The 24916-nt window shown below is 41.3% G+C and overlaps 1 protein-coding gene across 1 annotated transcript in view; it reads right to left on the bottom strand.

The window, feature by feature from the left end:
• Positions 1-5547: 5547 nt before the first annotated feature.
• Positions 5548-24916, bottom strand: part of phactr3a (phosphatase and actin regulator 3a) — a 56445-nt gene continuing 37076 nt past the window's right edge. Inside the window, exons 3-12 of the mRNA XM_079558604.1 lie at positions 23473-23640; positions 22291-22506; positions 20985-21213; positions 19369-19601; positions 18550-18703; positions 7490-7545; positions 7116-7177; positions 6834-6974; positions 6550-6626; positions 5548-6111 (exon numbers count right to left, since the gene is read on the bottom strand). Coding sequence (XP_079414730.1) covers positions 6096-6111; positions 6550-6626; positions 6834-6974; positions 7116-7177; positions 7490-7545; positions 18550-18703; positions 19369-19601; positions 20985-21213; positions 22291-22506; positions 23473-23640 — 1352 coding nt within the window. The 3' untranslated portion in view covers positions 5548-6095. The remainder of the gene's footprint in view (positions 6112-6549; positions 6627-6833; positions 6975-7115; positions 7178-7489; positions 7546-18549; positions 18704-19368; positions 19602-20984; positions 21214-22290; positions 22507-23472; positions 23641-24916) is intronic.

Here is a 24916-nt window from a genome sequence, read left to right as displayed (position 1 = left end):
ATTAGTGAAGACACGGGTAAACTTCGAATTTGAACAAACTCCATTCTTGTCTTATTTTGGCCAAAAGCTGAGCCTTGTGTCCACAGTGACGGAAGTGTCGGCTGAGGGCGGCGTGAGCCAGCTACTGTCCTCGTCCCACACAGTCATCAGTGGACAGTGGGACGCCGATGTGGAGGATGCAGACGTGGAGGAGGACATGGACGGCTCCATCCTAAACCCACAGGACGTGTGCCACAAGTTCTCCTGCAAACTCCAGCAGAAGTTTAAGGTAGTGGTTGCACACAGGGAGCGCTTCGACCTGTAAATATGGCTTAGTTACATTTAAAAGAAGGAGAAAAACTTTGTGAGTGCAAGCAGACTGTAAGTATAAAATGCCTGATGCACAGATGTCTCCAACCTGTTGCTCAGGAGCTCTGCAACTCTTCACCCTTTTCCAAGCGGCTGCTCAAAAGCGTTCTACATTTCAACACAAGCTTGATCAAACAAATTTGATTAAATCTTGGCAAAATACAAAAAAACATCAAGTCATATTGATGCTTTTCTGTGTTTGTGCACATGCTGTCTGAGTTATTTAAAGCTACTTTAAGCTACCCCGTTTTGCCGGACCAGCATAGTTGCATTCCCACATTGCCTCGCTAGATGCGCCACACTCGCAAACAGCAACGAACTTTGTGCCAAAGAAAGAGGCCGCACCTCCCTCACCTTGCAGTACACCCCCAACACACCCCTCACCCCCACATGCCCCCCGCACCATATAAACAAAAACACGTGTACACACCACAAATGTTTGAAGCAGCAGACGAAGCAACAGTTAGCAGCTAACAGTTTAGCATTATGATAGAAGTTTACAAAAAGATGGTGAACTGATAAACATCTGACCGACCTGCTCTGATGCAGCTGAAATCCTCATGAAATGTCCCTTTGTGTAATAATCCAACATCTACAAGGAGCCATCAGATCAGTTTTTCTCCTCGTGATTACAGCAGCACCGCTGTGAGTGTGAGGCGTTAAAGGGTTGCGGGGGAAGAAAGTTCTGCACTGTAAACTTATTTCTAAATGGAAGACTTTCATGAAAGTTGCAGTCCAGCAAATAAATTAGTAAGTCTCTAAATGTTTACTTTGCTACATATCTTATATATGCTGATAAATGTGTGTTTCACACAAGATTAATGAGTAGTACTACTCCACCTACTGACGAAAAAAATTGAAGAAGACATTGCTTAGGGCAGCTTTAACACAATAAATACCATAAAATATCTTTTGTTGTGAATCATCATCTTGGCGACAATTATTATATACCTACGTTCCATAGTTCCTAAAAGTACAGCTCCATGCTGTTTTTAGCTAAAAGTTGTAAAATCAAGTAGTCAACTATGTAGAAAATATGTATATACTGTAAATAATAATAATAAAATGTTGCTGGGGGTCACAGTCGCATACAGACAACCATTCACCAATCAGCACTACACCAGTGTTTATTCAGAGAAATGACTTTTTTTATTGCAGTTATGTAAGACTTACTTGTTCATCTTCTTGCCGTGTGCTCAGAGTCGATTCAAGATGGTCGAGGTGTACAACAAACAGTCCCTGAAGTCTGTCCAGCAACACATTTCTACAATCAATTCTGAAGTGGCCAAGCACAGGTTTGTCACAGTCAATATTTTTCACTTCTTTAGACTGCCGTCTTTCTTTTCCTTCATTGATGTGTTGACCCTATCTGTTCTCAGGACAAACGGTTTAGAGAAGGTTCAGAGGGTACTTTTGGAAGAGGTCCATAAACTGGAGCAGGACGGCACTGTGCTGAAAAACATGGAGAACGACCTCACTGTAGGTCCCTGAGCCTGCTGTTCGTCTGCCACTGACTCACTCATGTCTCACACACAGAGCACACAGGGGACGGTCTTACATCAGGGGAATACAGTTCATATGTCCATGTCTGTCAAAGCAAAGCAACAACTAGATTCTGTTCATGTAGTCTAATAACGTTCTAGAGACATTAACATGTATTAAAGTGATAGACAAGAATATTGATGGTAATTAGGATGTATTAACTTGATCTATAGTATCGTTGGACCTATCCACGTGAAACTACTTGCACATAATAATAATAAGTAACGTGTCCCAATAAACATCTGTCCCAGACATGTCGTCCACCACAGAATAGTATCAATTTCCAACAAACAGCCTTTTCTTTGTCTTTGTCTTTATCTGTTCATTTTATCCCGGGAGGATTACTGTGAGTTTTGTCCAGTATTTGATCAATCTCCACTTACAGATGCACTGGAACAAGCAGACCGTGGCCTTCCGCTCGCTACAGAAACAAGAGAAAAGAAGGTAAACTTAAATCTTTCTGTGTTAGTGAATGCTATTTTCACACAGCCTTCAGATCAGTGCAGGTCCCACCGGCAATAAACTCAAACGCTCTGCAACAGGATGAATACTACACTTGTTATTAAACATTGGATTAAAACATCTTCCTGGAAAATCTGTGTCTCCCTAAGGCTCCTCATCAAAGCCCTTTTTGCTCCCGCGAGCCGCTGCTATTTTGGAGAGGACTGAAGCCCGCACTTGTTCATATAACAGGGATTTTTTAACAGAATATTCAGCAATGTCCTTTCGTCCCTTCTGTCGAGATTTAAGAAGCTTTTAACTTCTTTGTGGACCAAATTATCTTTTTTTTGTCAGTCAAATCCTCACCAAATCATGAATCATGTCTTGAAATCTTTACTACACCTCCTTGCAAGTGTCAGAAATGTGACAAGGTTTAATCCACCAAAGAGAGCGTTTCCACAAAAGACAACGTTTATTTACAATTAATTAGGTCACCCTAGATAAAAATTGATAAAAAAATCATTCTACTCTAAAAGTCCTAAAAATGTGAATCGGCCTTTAACTGGAATCTAGGAGTAGGGGAAGCGCTTCTCCCATGCGGCTCCTTGTTGGGTGGGGAATCTGCGGCCGTTCCCCTGCCCGACGCCCCTGTGTCCGCGGCACCTCCACAACGATTCCTGCAGCTTGCAGACATCACCGTAGATTAAGATGCCTCTGGGCTTCGGTGTCAGTCGGCCTGATGGTGGTGCGCTCCCGCTCGCTTCACCCGCCGGCCTCCCTGGGGTTCCAGGCCTACGCAGATTTCCGTCCCGCAGTCCGCTCCTCGCCAGCACCGCACCCGATCGGCTGTGTGGTCCTCGGTCACCGTCGCGCTGTAGACGGGGAGGAAACGCTCAGGGTCCAGCACCAAACACAAAAAATCCCTCACGCACACACACACACAAGTGCAAACGGGCCGCGTCCCTTTACTTAGCTATAGCGCGCGTTGAATCCCACTCTGGGGGTATGCGTCCCTCCGTCTCCCGCTCCTCTTGGATCACGGTCTGGTTCCTCACGTGGCGGCCGGACTGCGGGGCTGTGGGGCGAGGAGAGCGCGCTCAGTCACCAGTACCCGCGTATAGATAGCACTCTACTCCCACAACAAATGGCCCAGCTGTAAACGTCCCTTTACTTAGCTGTAGCGCGCGTTGAATCCCACTCTGGGGGTATGCGTCCCTCCGTCTCCCGCTCCTTTTGGATCCCGTCCGTTCCTTCCGTGGCAGCCGTGTTAGTAGTAGCACGCGTTGTCGGTTCATCCGCGTCCCCGTCCGTGGTCCGTGGTCCGTCTTCCCGTTTCCCCGTTTCCTCTTTCCTGTTTCTTTTTCCTCCCCTAAGCTTCCTTCAGGTGCGTTTATATTCTCTGTCCAATGAGAGGTGGCCAATGGGTAAGTCAGGGGTTTACCTGGGGGCGTGTCTTGGAAGTCTGAGCGTCATTGGTTGAAGATCGCCTACACCAGAATTCCTATCTAGTTGCTTAGTCCATGCATACACAAAATCACAGCACTACAAAATAGCTCCACCACAGGAGCAGTAGGCGCCTATCACCCAAAAGGACTACTCTACAGGGGCCTCCTCTGACACAAGTTCTTAGGATCGTAGCTGACTGAAAACACAATGGAACACAAAACGTGTAAATCGTGAAATAAAATGTTTGTTCAAAGTTATCACGAATGACACTTAGAATTTCATCTTTATTCAGTTGCTCATTATCTTTTACCTTTAAACAATATCCTTTGATCCCTTAATAAAGTGAAGTATTTGGTCTTTGGGCTGTAGCTGCTCCTCTTCCCTCCTCAGGACGTCTCACTGACTCAAACAGTGAGTCACAAGTCGTCCACCGCCGTCTGTTCATCTGTTCTGGATCGTGTTGTCAGCTTCTTCTTTGTTCACGTTTTAACTGCTGTATCTGTTGTCATCTTTGACCTCATTTGAGTAACTAGGCTATGTTGAGATGGATCACGATTAACTAACTAGCGCTTATAAATAAGATGCATTCATGTCATTTTATCCTTGTACCAAGAATGAAATGATCTTCTCCATTATGAAGCTGGTATTGTGATCCCGTTTCCCGTTTCTCGTCCTCAGAAACGAAGTGCTGAGAACAACACTTGAGAATAACTTGCGCCACAGCCTGGAGTACGAGGAGCGAGTTTTCACATCCCAGGTTTGAGCGCTTCACAGTTACAGCCTCATATAAATGTGTTGCCTGCATGTTAATAATAGCTGCATAATTATCGCTTCAGACCAACAAATGTCTTTTTTAAATTATTATTATTGTTATTATTATTATTGTTTTCAAAGATAGGATTTGTCTGTCTTTGCATGAAGAGGTGAACGTGCTGAAGTACATTTTACGTAGAATTATAACTAAGCTTGTTTTGTGATTGTTGTTTTCTAAACCAGAAAGAGCACATTCTCTATACCCATGGTGCCACGTGTTCAGCTCATCTCTTGTTAGACCCTGTACTGAACAAAGCCACCTCTGCTCTATTTACAGATGTGTCTGGTAAGAAAGGACATGAAGTCAGCTCAGGACCGGCTGCTCAATGAAATGGTGAGTGTTCTACAGGACCTAAACCTGAACCTTGTATTCAAATGTGTGGTTAAAGTCCTAGTTTCAGACTGTATCTATTTTTTAAATTTATTTTCTACTTTCATAAATGCACTTGCAGGTAATTACATTTTGTAGTATACCTAGAATGTGTTTGTATTCACATAGATATTTTATTCATCTTTGGGAATTCATTAGTAGCTTGATATAAATTTCATTGACTTCATAACTCATTACACGTTTCCGAGCCCCTCTTTTACACTGTCTTCTGTTTCCTGTGTTTGTAGCACGAGGGAGAGGTCCAGAGCGTCAAGAGGGGTCTGCATGCCCTGTTTTTTCCTGATGCAACCAGGTTTTGAAGTGAGAAATCCCACTAGGCGTTTCACTTCTGTAAGGCCCTCAATGACACAACGGACGGGGGATTTTTATTCAGAATAATATATCTGGTATTTTATTATTAAGTTTTCATACAATTGTTAATGTTAATGTTCGGATTTTATGTTTTAGTTTCTGTTGTATAAATAATCTGTTCTTCCGTATGTCAGTATGTTATGGAAAACCTATTGCATTTTAAACGTGTTTGTATTGCAACTGAACTAAAAGTTTAAGAAAGACACACATTTCGTACAAAAGATCTTGTATTTTGAAGACAAGTGGTGCTTACAAAGGTACTCTCTTTTCAGTGAAGACATTGACACTGTCCCATTCATTGCCATACTGTATGTACAGTTCATATAAACCCTGTCCCCGTCCCAGACTGCACAGTGCAGACACAGTCCCAGTGACACATTATTCAGTAAGAAAAGTGAAGCTGCTCACATGCACAACTTCGTCCACTACACGGTTCACGCGCCTCGTCACAGGAGTCCATGAAATAGTACAAAATGAACAACACTGACAATACTGTAAACCTCTGCTCCTCAGAGACAGAGGCGCCTTCATTCCATCATTCAAGTGGTCACTTAAAGTAGTCTCCAGGACACACTGCCACGGACCATTCTTCTTCACCCGACCCTGCCTCCATAGTGTAGCTACAGCAGCTAAGGGCACTGGACGAATGCTAAAGACGCACTGAAGACAAGCAGCTCCAGGCTCTTTGAACCGTCAGCTCTGAGCGATCTTCGACAGCCTCAGAAAAACTGACCAGCATTTCTTCACAGAAGAAAATCCTGCTTCACGGCCGGTGGAACCTACAATAACAAACAGAGGACAATATTGTTAATGCATGTGACAAGCACAGAGTAAAAGCTGGGTGTCCTTCACTGCTCAGTTGTAACCTCAGATTTTCATCGCGTCACGATTCTAATAATAGCCCCGTGCTCATAACATAAAGAGCAGCTTTTCTTGCGCTCTTGGCCACAGTTCTTTGTTATTGTGTCCCTCTAGCATCTTGAACATGCTAACCCAAGGACACTCTGGCGTATCATCTGTTATTGCTTGGCTGATGGAGAGCCCCTAAGGACACTCTCCACAGCCCTTGCCCCCGCACCAGCCACACTCCCATCTATCTTTAGCAACGCACTGCTCTCCGGCAAGTGAGGGGAGCTAAAAATAACCCTCTGCAGCTAAGAATAGATGATGCATACATGCAATCAGACACATACTACAACCGTGTACAGTCCACTGACCTGGTTAGATGTTTGCTGGATGCGTGCACCTCCATCTCAGTGCTTTTGAATTCGTTCAGCTCTTTTCTGATTGCCGCCTGAGGGAAAGAGAGGATCGTTAGTCCTGATGATCCAACAGGGCTTCGTGAGAAAGCAAAATGTAATCAACAGCGGATGAAACATATGGAGTAGATTGATAAGATTGGGGTTGAATTCATGGATTTATCGGTTAGGACTTTGACATGCTCTTTCCCATGCTGGGCCTATGTAGCAGCGTCACACAAGTGTTAAGGGCTGACACCCACCTTGTCCGCTGCCGAGAGCCGTGTCCAGGGCTTGTCCGCTCTCCTGTCATAGTCCTGAGCTTTGGCCACTTCCACATAGTCACTAAAACGGATTAAAATCTTTCTGTCTCGCAGCTCGTCAACTGTTGGCCGCTGGTTTAACTGCAGAAAAATAGATATAAAGACGATATTATGTGATGTAAACATTCACAAATAATAATCACACTTTTGTATTTGTATTATTTACACAAACTTATAATATCTATGCTTAGGTTTTTAAAAATCACATCGGGGTGGTCCTACCTTTCTATTTAGTCTCTGCTTTATCTCCCGTCTCTCCTCTTGTTCGGTTTGATCGTTCCTCTCTGAAATCAAATGAGAAAAAAGTGTTTAAACCACCGAAAATATTGACTTAAATCCTTCCGCCAAAGCACATAGTATATGAAAACACTGTATGTAGGTCTCGAAGCAGGGGCTGGCATGCAATTTTAATGCCCCACACTTCACCTGTACGCAGTGAACAGTGTGCACCCAGGCAGGAACACTGAATTATGTACCACATAAAGCTAAAACATTTTTATTGTAACACTATACTTTGTGTATAAATCTGTCATTATTCAGACAGGTTTATACACAAGTACAAAATACACGAAAGAGAAGGTTTCTTAATAACTTACGTTTGAGGATGTTCCGACTCTCCAGCTCTTCCACGTTTGGTCTCTGGCTCAGCCGCCTGCGGAGAAACACCAGAACCACGTTTTGAACCATGCTTGGACTCTGGAAGTGCAGTCCCCCTTTCTTCTATGGCTTCAGTGCAAATTTTTTCCTAATGGTACGTGTCCGGCAGAGGAATCTCCTATGTCTCCATCTGGCATCCAAACCACGGCTGTGATACTTGGGCAGAGGCACTCCCCACATCTGGATAGTTTTACAAAAGAGCTGATGTCCGCTGTATTAAGGCACAAAAGAGCATCTCCAAATCTGCTCTCCCCTGCTTGAAGCTCCTCTCCCGAGCCGCTTGCTCTGGCTTTTTACTACGAGTCCGGCGCGACGGGAGCTTTTGAAGTGAGTCGTGAGGATGGGCTGCCCTAGTCTCCCTGGTTACTGCATACACGATGAGCTCTGGGCGGAGCGTCAGAGGCTTCCCCAACCCCTCCCTGCCTGTCTGCTGCTGTGCTGGCTGCTCCTCTACTGGGCTAGTAGCACAACACTCACACGACCATGAGGTAAGCTCTGGATTAGGCTGCAAGTCACGCTTTCTCTGGATTTCAACCATTTTGGTGAATGATAAGGCGACTTTGACAAAGGGAAGTGTCTTGTATGTAAGAAATATAGCGGAACACATACAAAATACATACTGCTTTGCTTTCCTCTTATAGTTGATGATAAAACACAATGCACAATAAATATACACCTGTTACATAATCTAATTTTATAAACACTGGAGCCTTTCTCTTAAAGCCACACGCTTATTACTGTATAACTCAAACAGACAAGACCAAAAAACAGTAATATCCCAGGACTTTCCTTTCCAGAATGTATTCCAAATTAGGCAATATATTGTTCTTTTTCATTCTCTGTCCTCCTTTGAAAAGACATTACCATCCCACACATTTCCTCCATCTTGTCACTTGTTGCCACTTTAATGAGGTTGCCATGGTAGCGGTGGCTTGAAGCTGCGAAAGACTTATTTACAGCCTTAAAATAAGATCTCTTCTGTACCATTTACTCCAGTGTGTGAGGATGACACAAAACTGCTTTGGCAGAGGAGGCTTTATATAACCACACAACCCCAACATAGGGGCAATGGGGGGTTAAACACATTTCCTAAACTGTGAAAGGGGCACACACATGGTTGGTTATAAATGTTATCAAACTGCACTTTTATCCAATGTGCTTATTTTTCACTGTTAATTGTGTACGTCTGGTTCTAGCAAAGTCGACTCCTATTTTCTAATCTAACCTCCCCTATAAACTTAACTTAAATATTAGCCTGTCAACCCGATGTCATAACTTTAAGTATTTAAACCAACACTGTCGGTGACCAAATATACTCCTATTGCTCAGCTAGACACCAACATTACTGTCTTTGCAGCATTTAGAAGAGGAGTTCATGTAGGTTTGGCTATCTGTGTTGAAAGCAAAGCAGCAGCATCGCCATGGAGATGAGTTGTCCTGCTCCCAGCAAAGTTTCAAGTTGTTCTGGGGAGGGAGGCCAGCCCACTCAGTAATACAGCATCCCCAATAAACTTTAGATAATTCGCCCATGCATGCAGTATAAAAAATATGTGAGCTCCTCTTAATGTCCTGTAGCTTCTGTTGTTTCATATGAGGTTTAAAGAAGCAGGCAATCACACATCAAATAAGCAATTATGTTTGTATGTAAGTTAATCAATAAGCTCGTAAAACATTCATTGAAATAGTCTGACAAAAGGATCATATTAATAACAGTCAAAAAACTTCCAGTCCCATCATTGTGTACCTCTTTAAACCTTAATTGTTTTATGTTTGTCCCGTTACATCCCGTTCAAAGGGCTCCAAAGGAATCCAATGCCCAAAGTCTCCTCTGTGTGAACTCCACTTTGTATGAATTATAAATGCAGCAGTGCGGGCAGCGAGCGGGCCGTCCCGTAGCACACCTCAGAAGGGCAGAGAGGGCATAATGCCACAGCACAGCAGGCTCTCTCTGCCCTTCTCCGACAGAACACAGGACACTTTATAGATGTGTCCAGTACAGCATCAAAGTTAGGTCAAACTCAGAGGACTGGAAACGTGCCAGTCACATGACTCTTTTGATACTACTGTAAATATACTGTAAAGATAAAAGGCAATGAGATCTTCCACATTTATAAAGAATATGTTTGTGCAATATCTATGTAGTTAGGTTCTGATCCGGCTGCACAATATGAGATTTAATGCATTATTATATTTGCAACTGCCTTGAACATTAACATAATTTTGTGCTTGTTATTTAGTAGACCAGGGATGCTTCTTCCTCTTGAGTTGACACATGTAGATTTTTACCAACAGTGTGTACCATTTTGTATTTTGTACTTTCTTATTTGTCTGTGTTGTTTTGTTTATAATGTTTACTTACTGTTATTTTGCGTTTGTTTTTTTTACTAACCATTTCATGTCTATTGTCATTGTGCTTGTTGTTGTGTGGCCTTTCCTACCTGTAAACACCAACCTTAGCTACATTTAGGCAAATTTACATGTGGACTTTAAGGACTCATGTTAAGTAATATTGACACATTATAATGTAAGCAGAGCTCGCATGACAGTCCCAAGCTTAAAAACAGTGCGGTTGCTCGGTTTAAACCTATGCAAAACGCACACAAATGAATGTTTCACTACATTGACCACCGTCTGATGTTGAGGTTTTGATTTTTACAAGGAAATAAAAGAAAATACAAGCCTGTTTGAATTTAATTGGAGTTGCTAAATCTCAAAAACAACATGTAATTTCCATCACAGTCAGAATATCACACAGGCCTGTACTAAAGAATTTCTCCTGTCTTCCTCGGCCTGAGGTAACCCACTGTTTACTGGAATTTACAGCTTGTGCTATTTTTAGCTGTTCCTAACATTGTCAGTGCATGTAATGAGTCAAACACACTAACAAATCTGCCTCTGTTAATTAGCACATGTGACTAGGCATCCAAGAATACACCACAGTGAGTAATTATTCAGTAATGCTCCCCGGAGAACTTTAATGAGCCGCGAGAGATGCAAAAATGCTAAAACAAGGCACGATTTAAGCTTGTTTATGGTCATCGTTAAAACAGGACGTAGCCTTTCCATGGGTTTCAGGCAGATACTGTCTATTTAACAGATTCAATGATTTGTTTAAAATTGTTAATTGGGTCAACCAGTGGTCCTAATGTCACTTGAGACCCATGGATAGAATGCAAGTTGCTCAGGGCCCGCACAGCCGCAAAGGCCCCGCATCTCAGTCAAACTACGGTGTTTTTTCCCTGATTAATCGATGCATTTTTATGGGCCTATTTGTCTCCAAGATGAGTTGAATCTACACGGTTCTCATGCGCTCAGTTACTTACAGTAACTCTGGTTCTCTGAATGTGCACAGTCTAAAACAAATTGGGTTACTCAGGCTAATTTTCAGAGGTCAGACAGAAATAACCATCAGGTGCAGGTTTCGGTTAGTTTTAAATCAGCGGTTCCCAAACTGTGGGTCAGGAACTAGAGGCGAGAGAATGTGACCATTTGCCATTTACCATTTTTTAAAAGTTGGGAAATAGACTAGTAGTAGTCCTAAATCCCAGTCTCACAGTGGCTTAGTGTTTAGTGGTTCGCACACAGAGGGACGGGGCCTCAATTGAGGTCATTATTTTCCACTTCTGCCCTGCACTACTGCACAGTGGAACCGTTGTGACCGTCACATTACACTAAAAAACGAAATGCGGGCAAAACGTCACATAAAAGCAATTAGAACGTGACAAAAACGCGACAAAAAGGCAACAAATTTGACAAAAACTTGACAACAGAAACAAGGAAGGAGCCTAGATGAGTTTTGTAGGCCCTTAGCTTTCAAATGAGGCGTTACCCTGGCCTATACGCTGTAAAGTCCTCGGGTCAAGAAGCTTTTAGATTTGGGTAATGCTGAAATGGAGAAAATGTGCTCGGTTATGGTGGGGGTTAAGGGGTAAAAATGTACTGACCCAGCATGTCCAAATTTAAATTACATATTGTTTACGTGCAGATTGCTTAAGAGTTTGCTGAATGTCTCTTCCTATTCTTCACTCTTTTCCACACTACGCTGTCCTGTCCAAACTGTGGCGCAAAAATCGTAATAACTAAATCCCAATTGTTTCCCATTTTAATGTGATATCTATTTGTAAATTGAATATTCCCGGCCATCCTAGAGTAATCGTATCTTTTCAGCATCAGGAGGAATGCCTTGCTCCGCTGCAGAACCACTTCTTGATCACCTGAGATCAAGTCAGTCACGTTCAAAGCGGCAACCGAAGCTTTGCAAAACAAACACAAAGCTAAAGCGAGTCCCCTCAGCGTTGACTCCATTACCTTTTAAAGAGATGAAACAGAAAATCACTGGCAAAACCCTGGCGGATACTGTGCGATCTTTGTTATTGAGTGGCGTTACCATAGCAACAGCGCTGGTGGTGTCTTTTCTCCCTAGCAACCCATTAGTGGGGATCTTACCATCACGACGAGGGCTGTGGGCATCCTCATTTGAGCTGCTATTTTCAGAGGCACATGTTTTCTTCATTAGTGGGAGTTCCAGACTATTAAAAAACTAGGTGGAACGATTTGTAGGAGGGAAAAAAAAGAAAAGTATCACGCTTTTGATAAAATTAGCAAGATTCAGATCACAGCGCACATTTTCAACACGTCCAGTAGCATTAGCATTTCAGAAATAAAAGCTGCAAGACTAATGCAAGAATCACAAGCAATTAAGAATATGTTTGTAGAGTTCCATACAGCAGGCCTAACATATGCGGACTCAAGGAGACTTGTGGACATTCTTATTCAAATTGCGACCAATCAATTTGGAATTTTGGCTAATCTTGCAGCCTCCTTTAGAGAGGGATTATAGGCAAATCCTCACAGCACCTTTCACACGATACAGTTTGGGTTGGAAGTCGGCCATGTTAGGGGGTACAAGCAAACATTGTTAAAAGACCATTATGTAACAACAATATAGAACGATATGAACAATATAGGAGCTGTGGAACAACTGCCATGTTCTTACTGGTAAAAACATTTAACCTCTTAACCCCCACCTGAACCAAGCACATTTTCTGCTTCCAAACAAAAGCTTAAAAATAGCGCCAAAAACGAGGATGAAACGCCAACAAAAACGCAATGAAAACATGACAAAAACGAGGATGAAAACCCAACAGAAACGTGATGAAAACATGGCAAAAAAAGTGACAAAAAAATCACGAAAAGGCAACAAAAAAGTAACAAAAACATGACAAAAAAGTGACAACAATCCAACAAAAGAGTGACACAAAAACATGTCAAAAAGGCAGCAAAAAAGCGACAAAAAATGTGCCAGAAAAGTAACAAAAAAGCAACAAAAACATGACAAAAAAGTGAGAAAAATGTAACGAAAACATGTCAAAAAGTGACAAAAACGTGACGAAAGCATCACAAAAAAGAGACAAAAATGCAACAAAAAAGTGACACAAAAACATGACAAAAAGGCAACAAAAAGTGACAAAAAACGTCCCAGAAAAGTAACAAAAACAACAAAAAAGTGAGAAAAATATGACAAAAAAGTGACAAAAATGCAACAAAAAGTGACACAAAAAATTGACAAAAATGCATTAAAAACACAAGAAAAAAAGAGACGAAAACATGAAAAAAAAAACGCTTCAAAAATGTGGCGACAAAAACATTGCGACAAAACATGGCGACAAAAACGTGGCGACAAAGTTACGATCACCTTAGTTGGTCTTAGCTTTCAAATGAGGCATTACGCTGTTGCTCTCCAGTTGAGAACCTTTTAGGTTTGGGTAAAGCCGAACTGGAGAAAATGCGTTCGGTTTCAGGCGGGGGGGTGAGAGGTTGACACAAAGTAGTGTCCGAACGCCTTTATTGTAGGCTATCTCCAGTATTTTACACTGTAAGATCCCCATTTGAAGAAATCCCAGAAATCTAAGCTCTAGGACAGGGCTAAGCAACAAGCCGAATCTGTCCTCAAGCATATAACCTTTAGATGATTTGAGAAACTGTATTATTGCCCACAGCACAGATCTAAACACCTGCTGGGACCCCCATCTTTTGACTGAGCGAAGTTGCCCACCCCCCGATACAGGATGTGTTGGGTACACAACGTGTTGACTCACTGACTGCACCATCCCAAACCACTTGTTCTCCGCATCCGTATCGGGTGTCTGATTTCAAGGAATATACGGTATCCCCAGAATACCACGAGGAGGATGACGCATTAGGGTGTCTTCTTACCCACTCATGATGATAAAACAAAGTCAGGCTAAAAACAAAAAAAAGACTCTCGCCAAACAAAGCGGAGATGGGAAGAGGACTAGAGTGTAACAAAGGGATATGCAAAGTGGGCGTGCGGAGTGTCAACTTGTTCCTCTTTTGTGTTTTTGCTGCCATTTGTTCAAAGCCACAATCAGCTCGTTCTATTCTGGAGGTTTCTTTCACTCTCGTAAGGCTACGTTCTGCAGTCGGCGACGATTATTTCTGCTGGCGTGAATCCCGACAACACGTTTTGCGGCGAGAGCGAGGGAGTGTGCATTATTGAACAGGCCAAGATTAGCAACAACACAGTCCGTCAGCGAAAGGGCTAAAGATAGAAAGGTCATCTGTCACTCGTGCCTCGATGATCAGACGAGATGTCATTATCAAACTCGAACGCCGTAGACTTTCCGCTCCACCAACGCTCCATTTAACAGTGGAGTTTCTCTCATGGACTCGCTGATATCGTATTCTCAATTCAAGCTGGGAGCCATGCGCTAACTCCACAGGCATAAAGTGATGGATTGTTTTGCTATTCAGTTCGTACGCCCAGGGGGAAATGTGCTTTTTTTTTTTTTTTTCCTTCGCTCACTGTCCTCCTCCTCCTACACGCCAGAGCTATTTTTAGACTGGGTTTCCCTCCAAAATGGTGCAGTGTGCCAGTAATACGTGAACATGAAAAGGCCATTTCTGGATTCATGGTAAACAGGAAATCTCTATCTCTAGACGCTGGTGCGCAATGGCGACCTTTGAGCTATTTTGGGAATATTGTGAGGGGAATTTCTATTTTTGTTAAAACTAGACTGGGCGTGGTCTCTGTGATTATAATATTGCCAGATTTTATTTTTCGTTAACCTCTTAACCCCAACCTGAACCGAGCACTTTTTCTCCAGTTTGGACTGCCCAAATCTAAAAGCTTCTGGTAAAAACGTCAAAAACGAGAAGAAAACAAGGATGAAAATGCAACAAAAATGCCACAAAAACATGGGGGGAAAAATGACAAAAAGAGATGAAAGTGCAGCAAAAAAATTACAAAAACTCAACAAAAAAGTGGGAAAGATGAGATGAAAAAAGTGACCATGACAACACAGCAACAACGTAAGGAAAAAGATCCATTAACCTAAGCTTTAAAATGAGGCGTTACTCTGGCCTCCTGGCTGTAAGATCCAGTCGAGAAGGTTTTAGATTTGGGATTGATGTACGCTATATAATAATTTAAAAATACAACTACTTAAAGGTCTGAGTTTTGTAAAACAAAGCAGATTCTTAGTCGTCCACATAGTTTATTCAAACTTTGAACATTTACACAAAACAACTGGGCTTAGACTTTGCAATGAGGAAGCTCCATAGGTGGGAAAGGAAATGTAAAATGATATCAATACAAAATACAAAAGCAATGTATTTGTTTCATTTAACATGCAAGTCAAATGCATGAATTACAGTGATATTGTTGAATATGTTTTCATTTAATGGATGAAGATTGCCATGTTCAAACATACAGTACATTCGCTTTATTCTTTTCTCTCTTTCTATTCTCTTTCTTTTTTTTCATGAGGCGAGACATTAAAATAGACTGTTGCTGGACGCTATATTTAGCTTCACTGTACATTAGAAGATTCTTGCATCTGTTGCTATGGCGACTTATTTTTTTTTAACTTTATCACAAGTTGGTTACCTCGACTTTTGAAATGCAATACGTATCCTAATCAGTTTGATATGGATTTACTAAAACAAGTATTATTACTTTACAGCACAGTATTGACATGATAATGGGATGGAAATAGCATGTAATGTAATTATAGATAACAGCCAGGTTTCCATGTGACCAAGAAAATACAATGTTTCCTGATCATTTACTGACACTCTAATCACAGGTTAGGATTAGGATAATTCCCATATTTTTCACACTATTACACTTTTGGTTACAATGCTGTTTCTACACAATTACAAAGCTCACATTAACTCTTCTTCATTAGCCCTGCTTGTTGCTCAGCCGTCTATGCATACATTTTTCTGTGATTAACATGTTTTTTATTTGTAACATAAACATTCACATAAAGGGACTGCCTCCACCGCAGTGTCTGTAAAAGACTGCAGTTCCTAACACAAGCCACCTTCAGGCTCCATTTCACTTATATGCAGAGCGTTGTTGCACCCATGCGTTATCTCTTACTTCGTGATAATATGACACCTTTATTTTTTCCCCCGGAAATCTAAATATAGCTCGGCGAGAGAGTATTCACCGTCGCCTCAAAGAATGAAAAATGAACGCAGATTTGAATAGGAGAGGAGGGAGAAGTCTGGAAGAGTAATGGCTCAGCTGTGTGTTATGCAATGGCGTGCCGTGCCCCTGTTTGAGACAATGTGTGAAACCGCTCCAGTCCTGTGACACATACGAACAGTGCAGGGCTGTGGACGTCTAGTCTTTACCCTGGACAAAAACAGATCTTCTTTCAGCGTCTCATTCCAGCCTGTTTCTTGGAAGGAGGTCGTGTCTATGTAACTTGTTCCCCTTACAAAGCTCTGAGACCTAGTTCTGCTTCTCTCACAGGAGGTGATGTCAAAAGTGCATGCTTGGTAATGGCATGTGATCTTTTTTCCAGTAAAAACCACCTTTCGCTACACTGAGCATTTATTTAAGAGGAACACTTCCCGTACTTTAAATCGACACCTTTGGGGAAATGACTCCCTGCTCAGCATAGAGTTACTCAAAGCAGTCTCGAAAAAGACGACACAGCATAAAAATAGATCTAAATGTGGTATACTTCACTTGCCCCTTTATCTACTCTTTATCTAGCTATACAACTATCTATTCTTCTGTTTTATTTAGGTTCTTAGATACTTTCTACGCTATTTCAGCACATCAATTGCAGTATTTTTCTCAAATTTATGACTTGGTTTGAAATTATTTTAGTTTCAGTCACAGACTTTAACGACTCAGTTAAACTAAGCCATTTAATATTACACATGTTTATGCGTGATGGCTGGGCTATTTCTTTACTCTTTTTCAAATGTTACAAGCCACTTTTAATGAGTTTACAAGACATATTGTAATTAATATATTAATTGACTGTAAAATTATATCAGAAGCAAGTGAAATTTAGCGCTTTCTAATGGCCAAATACTATATTTTAATGCGGCAAACGTAGAACAAAATCTGCGCATAATCCATTTCTTGAGAAACGCAAACATTTCTTCAAACAGAGGAAAGAGATTTGGACAAAACCGGCAATTTTCAAGCAAAAGATGAGGCAACTGGATATGTTTTAGACCATTATTTTGGTATTTTCTATGAATTTATACAGTAAACATTGTTGAGAAATGTCATAATTTTCCAGTACATATAGATTTGATGCCAATTTTAATGTAATGTAATGCTTTTTAATGACATTCAAAGCCTTGATTTTGGCTAAATGATTTTTAATGCCCCGCGGACACCCTGTATATACATATAGGTATACTTTGTTTGTTTGTTTGCTACCCCTTGTTCATGTACTTTACATTTGCAATACATGATGCTACAGTTATACATTACTTTTACATTTACATTAAATAAACAAAATACAATCCTTTCTGAGTATTCTATGTCAGTTTCAGAACACAAATATATACCTATATGTATTTGTGAGATAAGTTTTATCCTACTGTTGTTACAATTGTAAACATACAATCAACAGACTTTTGCAGCACTGGCAAGGAGGTTTGACCATTTCATATCATTAACACAGCTTGCTAATAAAAAATAGTAATAAATGTAATTAGTAGTTATTGTTATTTATCATAACAATTGTCATTCTTGTCATTATCAGTGGATGAATGTCCGATTTCATATTATAGTCATATTGGACTTCATATTCTGCCATCTTGCCACTTCCTTGTTGTCATTACTATCCACTATTTGTTATCGATATTAGATCAATGGCATGTCCAATTTGTATACCCTATCTAAAAAAGCCAGAGTGTATAGTGGCCTGTTGAGAGTGGGTGGAAGCCCCCAATCAACAAGTCCCCACCCAGCTGCCCTGACTAGTTGACTTGGTGGATGATGTTTCCTTCCTATACTAGGAGTGAAATTGTAACAGTATTTGGCTAGTTGGCTAATGCTAATGTCCTGGAAATCCATATCAAACCACAGTCAATCAGGATTTTAGCGTTTTCTAAATCAGCACATCATGTTAAGTCTAAAACATGATGAGATGAAGTCTAAAGTAGAGCACCTCTGACAGAGTGTCTCGTGGGTTAGTCGGTATAAAGACTTGACTGTTCTCTCAAAGCTCTGAGCAGCAGCAGACTGTGCAGCATAAATCAACTATGATAATCTCTTTGCACCCACCTCCACCTACTGTGAACGCTTATGCAACAAAGATGCAAATGAGAATTCAAGCTTCCCATCTACAAGGAAATTGTGTTTTGAAACACCGTACACGTTCATCATTACATGGGACAACTTTTGCATGAGTCAAAGTAATGTGACTTCAAACTATCATGGCTAAATAAACTACTAGAATAGATTTGTAAAATAGCTGTGTGAGTCATTAGTGTAGTGCAGCGTAAACTATACTCCAAAGATTTGTGGGAAAATATCCATAATTTGCAACAGGAGGTTTGCGAGTTTCTCTTCCAATTTAGGTTTCAGCGTCGTAGCAAATGCGACCAATCACAAAAGTACAACTGTTACTTCCTTCCTTCCTTATTTGACCATGTAGATTTACGAGGTCTACCCAAAACCCACGGATGGACACATGGTGAGGACACTACTACTTACTTGGCGAGCTTCATCTCGATCTGTTGGCGGATTTCTTGGCGCTCTTGGTCGCTCCTTGCAGGGAAAATGTTCCTGTCCTCCAGCTCTTGTTTGCTCGGTCGGTTTCGTAGTTTCACAGCCAGCAGCTCCTTCCTTAACCTGCGAGGAAGTGTGCCTGCAACAAACAAGTTTAGCGCTCAAGTTTAACACGCAAAATAGAAAACTTGTGAAGGAGGGTGTGAAGGCTATAGTCTGCTCATCGCACTTCAAGTTGCCAAAAGCACAAGAATACACGCACTAAATACACAAACTAGGTTATCGGTGAAAACAATAACAGTGAGTCCTGTTTGAAGCAACAATTTGAAAAGCACAACAGTTGACAAATGTTACCCTGCAGACAATCCTGGGCCCGTCCAGGGTAAAAGGTAATTAATATCCACAACATCAAGCAAAATTTTCTATGTGCATAACTTGAAATCATAACGCCGCCCAAGAAGTGACTTCCTGTTTCGATCCAGCACACCAAAATAAAAGAACCATCTTATTCATTATTTCAGCAGTTCATTAGTTCAACCTTCTTTCTGCCTAACTATTAACAGGCAAAACACTTATAATGTGTGTATTTAATTATATTCTTGTAATGTTACAAGTAAAGTAAGTAAACTAATCAATGAGACAAGCTGTGTGCTTTTATTTTGGCGTACTGGATCGAAACAGGAAGTCACTTTTTGGGCGGCATTGTCATGATTTGAAGTTATGCACATAGAAAATGTTATTCTAAGTCAGCAGGGCATCATTTTAGTAATAATCAATAAAGTTATGATAATGTAAAATACTGACCAGAGATGACCGACTCGTTCCAGCCGTCCAGGTCGCTGGGCAGGCCTGAGGTGAAGGAGAAGCACTGGTCCAGCCGAACGTTCTCCTTGTTCTCTTCTGCCTCCTTCTTGGGCCAGTCTGACCCCCCTACACAGCCCCCACCGAGATGCCCCGAGTGCTGGTTCTCAGAGCTGCAGGAGCGGGACAGCCGGCCGTCCGAGCACCACAGACTCTGCTCACACCCCTGATGGACACTGAGAGTAAAGGTGTAGGTTAACTAAGTTAGACTTTATTATCTCGGCATAGATGTAGGCCTGTCACAATAACAACATTTGAAGTTTGACATATCGAGGCAGGAAAATATTGCGATAAACGGTATTATCGTGGAACACTTGATGCCACTGAAGTAAAAAAAAAAAAAATCTCAACCATCCCTCAGGAAGTATGAAGTAACATATCCTTTATAACACATGATTTGCTATTAAAATTAATCTCAAACAAACACAATTTACTTTGTTCAAGTATAAGGAAAAATGTAAATAAATGTACTGACAATAAATACTATATATTGTTTTCGATAGTCGATATAGTAACTATTGTTACAGGCCTACATAGATGGAATAATGTTCTTGGCTTCTGAATTTAAACTATAGAAATATTACTTCATCCCTGCATCCTCACCTAGCGTTTCTATCTTCTAAAAATAGGCATTTCACTGTCATCATTCATTCAATATAACAGTCTCATAAATTATCTAGATCAGTGGTGCACAAACCTTTCACACCAAGTACCACCTCAAAATATTTTAGGCCTAGATCTAGATCGGGGTCTCCAGGTAAATTACCCTGGGGGCCAAAATATATCGAGAGTGTATTGCCGGGGTCTAAAAACAAAAGCTCCAGTAAAATATGTTTTATTGGGAAAATACTATTGAGGAAACTTTTTCAATAAATGAATAATATTGAGCCTCATAAAATGACTTACACTTGTATTGCACTTTACAATTAATTGTAGCCACTGCTGCCCTGGGGCCGACTGTCCGTTTACCACATGGTTATAATGTGTTGTTTATATCCTGATCTCTTTTTATGTCAGTGCCCTCTGCTGGACACACGCGGAATGCTTTCCTTTTTTTTTTATGAACTTTTTAGTAACTACGCACAGGAATAGACAAGAGACTTAAATTTGTTTGTTTGTTTTTTAGATACCGGTATTCAGGAATTTGTGCTCTACAAGTCAGGGGCCGAGATGAATCATCATCTGTTGGAGACCCCTTATCTAGATCAAATCAGACTATACCGGGTCTAAAAACGGTCAAAAATAGACTAAATTGGACGACACTGGGTGTAAACCATGTCTAATTCAGAGAAACGTCTACATTAACTTGTATACATTAGGGCCAACTGAACCATAAACAAAATTAGTATTAAGTATCACAGTGTGAAAACCATTGAGCTAGATAATGATGATGATAGCTGAGGTTGCAAGACTTTCTGACTGAATATTTAATGGCAGCTTCAGTAATGATCTATTTTTAGTCTGTCATAAATGGATTAAGCAAATGTCTATGTTCATGAAATTTAATCTCAAGGAAGCCCCCATGAACTTGAGCGTTTGTGTTTGTGTCTGCGCCTCACCTCTCCTGTCTGTTCTTCGAGGCGAACGCTCTTTGCAGTTCCTCCATGATGCAGCTAGGGGGCATGGGAGGGTGGATCATGTTGAGATGTGGGGAGCCCGAGGGGTTGCCTAGGGGCCCTCTTAAAGGCAGGGGCATTGTCGCCATGGATTCAGAGGCCCGGGGCGGCGGCTCTTTGGGCTGGAGGTAGGAGTTTGGCAGATGTGCGGGCAGCGACATGGGCCCAGAGTCTAACAGACAGATGAGAGAGATGCCATACAGTTAGAAGACCCAAAAAGAATTAGTTCATGTGTTATTCAATTCTTAGACATAATAATACTGGTATTTTACACTGTTGGACCGCATTTAGCTTTGATTACAGCATACATTGACTGTAGCATTGTTTCAATACACTTCTGCAATTTCAAAGATCCAGTGTTGCAATGTGACCCCTGAGCAAAGCCTTCTCCAGCATATCCCAAAGATTCTCAATGTGGTGACCAATCCATGTGTGAAAATTGTGTCTCATTCTCATTCTTTCGGCACATACACTAGTGTTGCTGAACTTCGACCTGGCCAACTGCAGCAACTCCAGATCAGAACACTTAGTTAAATCAAGGTGGCGACTTTTTGGTCAAGCAGTGTATGTTTACGCAATATCTTTAAAGTAAAGGAAACTCACAACCACAATGTGACCACAAACGCCATTGTTGCCAGCTCGGGCTGAAACAACTAATCGATTAATTGACAACTAATCGATTAATTGACAACTAATCGATTTCAGTAATTGATTAATCGTTTTCTGGTAAACACAAACTCATATGGAGCAAAAATGACATGAAAATGTTGTATTTTTAATGAAAAACGACTTTGTTTTTACAGTGAGGTTATGCTATGTAGTGTTTTGTACATTCTAAGGTTCATTAATTCTGTTCAGAAAGCAGAATTAGCACTCTTACAAACACTCATTTCAAGTTTACTCCATCAACATCCCCTCAAGTGGTGTCCCTTTTTTTTATGAAGTGAAAAGTTTGAACATTACAATTCACATTTAATACTGAAGCAATCCTAAAGTATTTGAAATTGATGCCCAAAATAATCGTTAGTTGCAGCCCAATAGCCAGCAAAGAATGCATGAAGGCTAAAGCAACTATGGTCAGACAGGCCTCTCACTGAAGGAAATTTGAATGATAAAATGAGCGCTTCCCAGAGAAGAAGAGCACCATGAGCACCATGATATCAGTCGGAGCACTGAGACGTGTTGAGAAACAAACTAAAAAGATTTAAAGAAATACAACAGAAAATAGAAGAAAAGAAAATAAACCCACCTTCCCCTGAGCTGTGCTGGGACACCAGTTTGGGAGGTACTTGTGGAGGTGATGTTCCCGTTGGGACGTCCTGCTCTGGTGGGACATCCCCTGAGTCTGCGCCATCCTGAAGCCCATCACAGAGCTCTCCCGCTGGGTGCACCTCATCGGCCCGGGCCTCCTCTGACAGACCCATGTTCTCCTCCACACACCCTCCATCCTGCAGGGGGCTGGCCACTGCAACAGGCAGAGGCACAACACAGACCAAGTGTGACTATTGGATGAGCTTTGATGAAGATATCTGTCACCAGACATATTTATTATTTTCAAATGTACAAACTTTTGTGTTCTGATGCCATCTGGATATATTACATAAACCACTGTTTTGTCACTGCTACAGCACCAGACTGTTCTCATGCCCTTTTGTCCCACCCTCATCCAATTATGGGCCGTAGCAAGCTGTTGCTGTCTATTTCATAATACAGCATGTAAACAATGTGGAGATGGTGAAAATATTACTTCTTATTACCAACAAAGGTTTGACACTGTTTTTTGCTAATGATTAAGCATTTACAACATGGTGAGGTAAGTCATTCAAAGGGTATTATTATTATCATGAAGCAAAAATCAAACAAGCAATCATTAGTATTGTATTTAAAATAATACATTACAAATACTAAGTTATTTACACAGACATTATTCAGCAACTCTGTAGTCTCTGCTGCCCTCTACTGGTTGCAGTTACACTCTTGTTTGTAGAGCTGGCTGGGTATCAGTACCAAACCTTTTATTCATGAACCACCGTGTTAAGCGATGCCAGTATGGTATCGAAGAAATAAAAGTATCGAAAGCAGGCACAGAAAAAATACATTTCTCTTTGGATCCAAGTTTTGATGCCTGTTCGTCCAGGGACAGCAATAAAGCAAGTTTTCTTGAATTGTTTTACCTCAAATAAATGATACAAATTTAAAAGAAATAGTATTTTATGGGCTTCTGTTTTATGGTTCTATATGACAGATATTTTAGTATAGGTATCAAAAAAGTATTGTTCAGGTATCAGTATTGAAAACCAAGTATCGTTAAAGTACTGGTATTGAAATAAAATGTAACAGTACCCAGCCCTACTTGTCTATGCTTGTACACTTGCAGTTTCCAAATTCCGACCATATTGTGCCTCTTGTATCTTTATGTGTTGGGCTGTACCTGGAGAGAGATGGTCCTCGTCTGGCCCGAGGTACTCCACACTGCTCACTGTGAGGCTTGCACCGAGAGAGCCCCCAAATCCCCCGAGCAGGACCGTTCCGTCTGAGCAGCAGCCCTGGGTCGGGGAGGTGTGGTCATGGCACAGAAGACCGCTGGATAATGCTACATCTATGAGCGGGAAGATAGAGCGTAAGTCAATATCAATTCATTACATGTGCATAGGCGGCTCTGCAGTCAGAACAATGCAATTAGAGCACGGAGCTAATCAAATCATGGCCTGTGTCTGAAACTGGTCCCGTTTCACAGAGGAGTCCATCAGAGTGAAGTGATGAGGCCATTTTGTGCGGTGTCCACTTGTCTCTAATGCAGTGGTTTTACGCTAATTAACACTTCTGAGGAAAATCTTTGAAAATACTGCATTCTTACAGATGTCTGAACCTACACATACAACAATCCAGGCATATTATATTATATCATTACCTATTATTGAATGATTATGCAGCACACCTGCGCGGTGGCATGTTAAAAGATCCAGTGATTTAGTTTTCACCAAGATCTTGTATTGATGATGGGAGAGTGTGACCAGTGTATCCTAAAGATTCTCAATGGGGTTAAGATCTGGACTCTCCTGGTATTGTCATCATGGAATATGCCTGTGCCATCAGGGAAGAAGAAATCCATCGATGGAGTAACCTGGTCATTCAGGATGTTCAGGTCGTCAGCTGATCTCATTCAGCTGCACATATACCTGAATGAGATCTTTGGGCACATATAGTGTTACTGAACCTAGACCTGACAAATTGCAGCAACCCCAGATCAAAACAGTTAGTTCAATCCAGGCAGTATATAGATATTCAGAAAAATATAGGGGAAAACATTAGAACAATAAATCTTTTATTTACATTCTGAAACTGGCTGTGTTTGAAAGACTGCACAAATGTCGTAGTGCCATGAAGGTTTAGTGCAATCTATTTTACTATAATAAATGTGAACCATAGCCGCTCAGTGGTAAAGCATTTGGGCAAGACACTCAGGGCACCTGTAGCTACATTTATTCATTCATTCAGGCTTATTAAAGGAATAGTTCAACGTTTTTCCATACTGAGATATGTTCTTACTTGATCTCAGATGAGTTGATATGTACCTGTCTGGTCCTTATGCGTGCCCTCAGTCACACAAAAAGACCAGAGATGTTGTTAGCATTTGGCCTCTCCTAATGTATTCCTATAGCTCCAAACGGGGTGAAGTTGGAAGCTACCACGCTCTTCCACAGGCACGCACACAGACCAGACAGGTATCAACTCATCTAAGCTCAGGCAAGAACATATCTCAGTATGAAAGAACTGTGTGCTCTCAGTCACGCAAAAAGACCAAAGATGTTGTTAGCATTTGACCTCTCCCTGTATATTCCTATAGCTCCAAACGGGGTGAAGTTGGAAGCGAC

Source organism: Gobius niger (assembly GCF_951799975.1).
Source record: "Gobius niger genome assembly, chromosome: 6".
NCBI lineage: Eukaryota > Metazoa > Chordata > Actinopteri > Gobiiformes > Gobiidae > Gobius > Gobius niger.
Note: the sequence above shows the minus strand (reverse complement) of the source record. Positions and strands in the feature narration are given on the sequence as shown.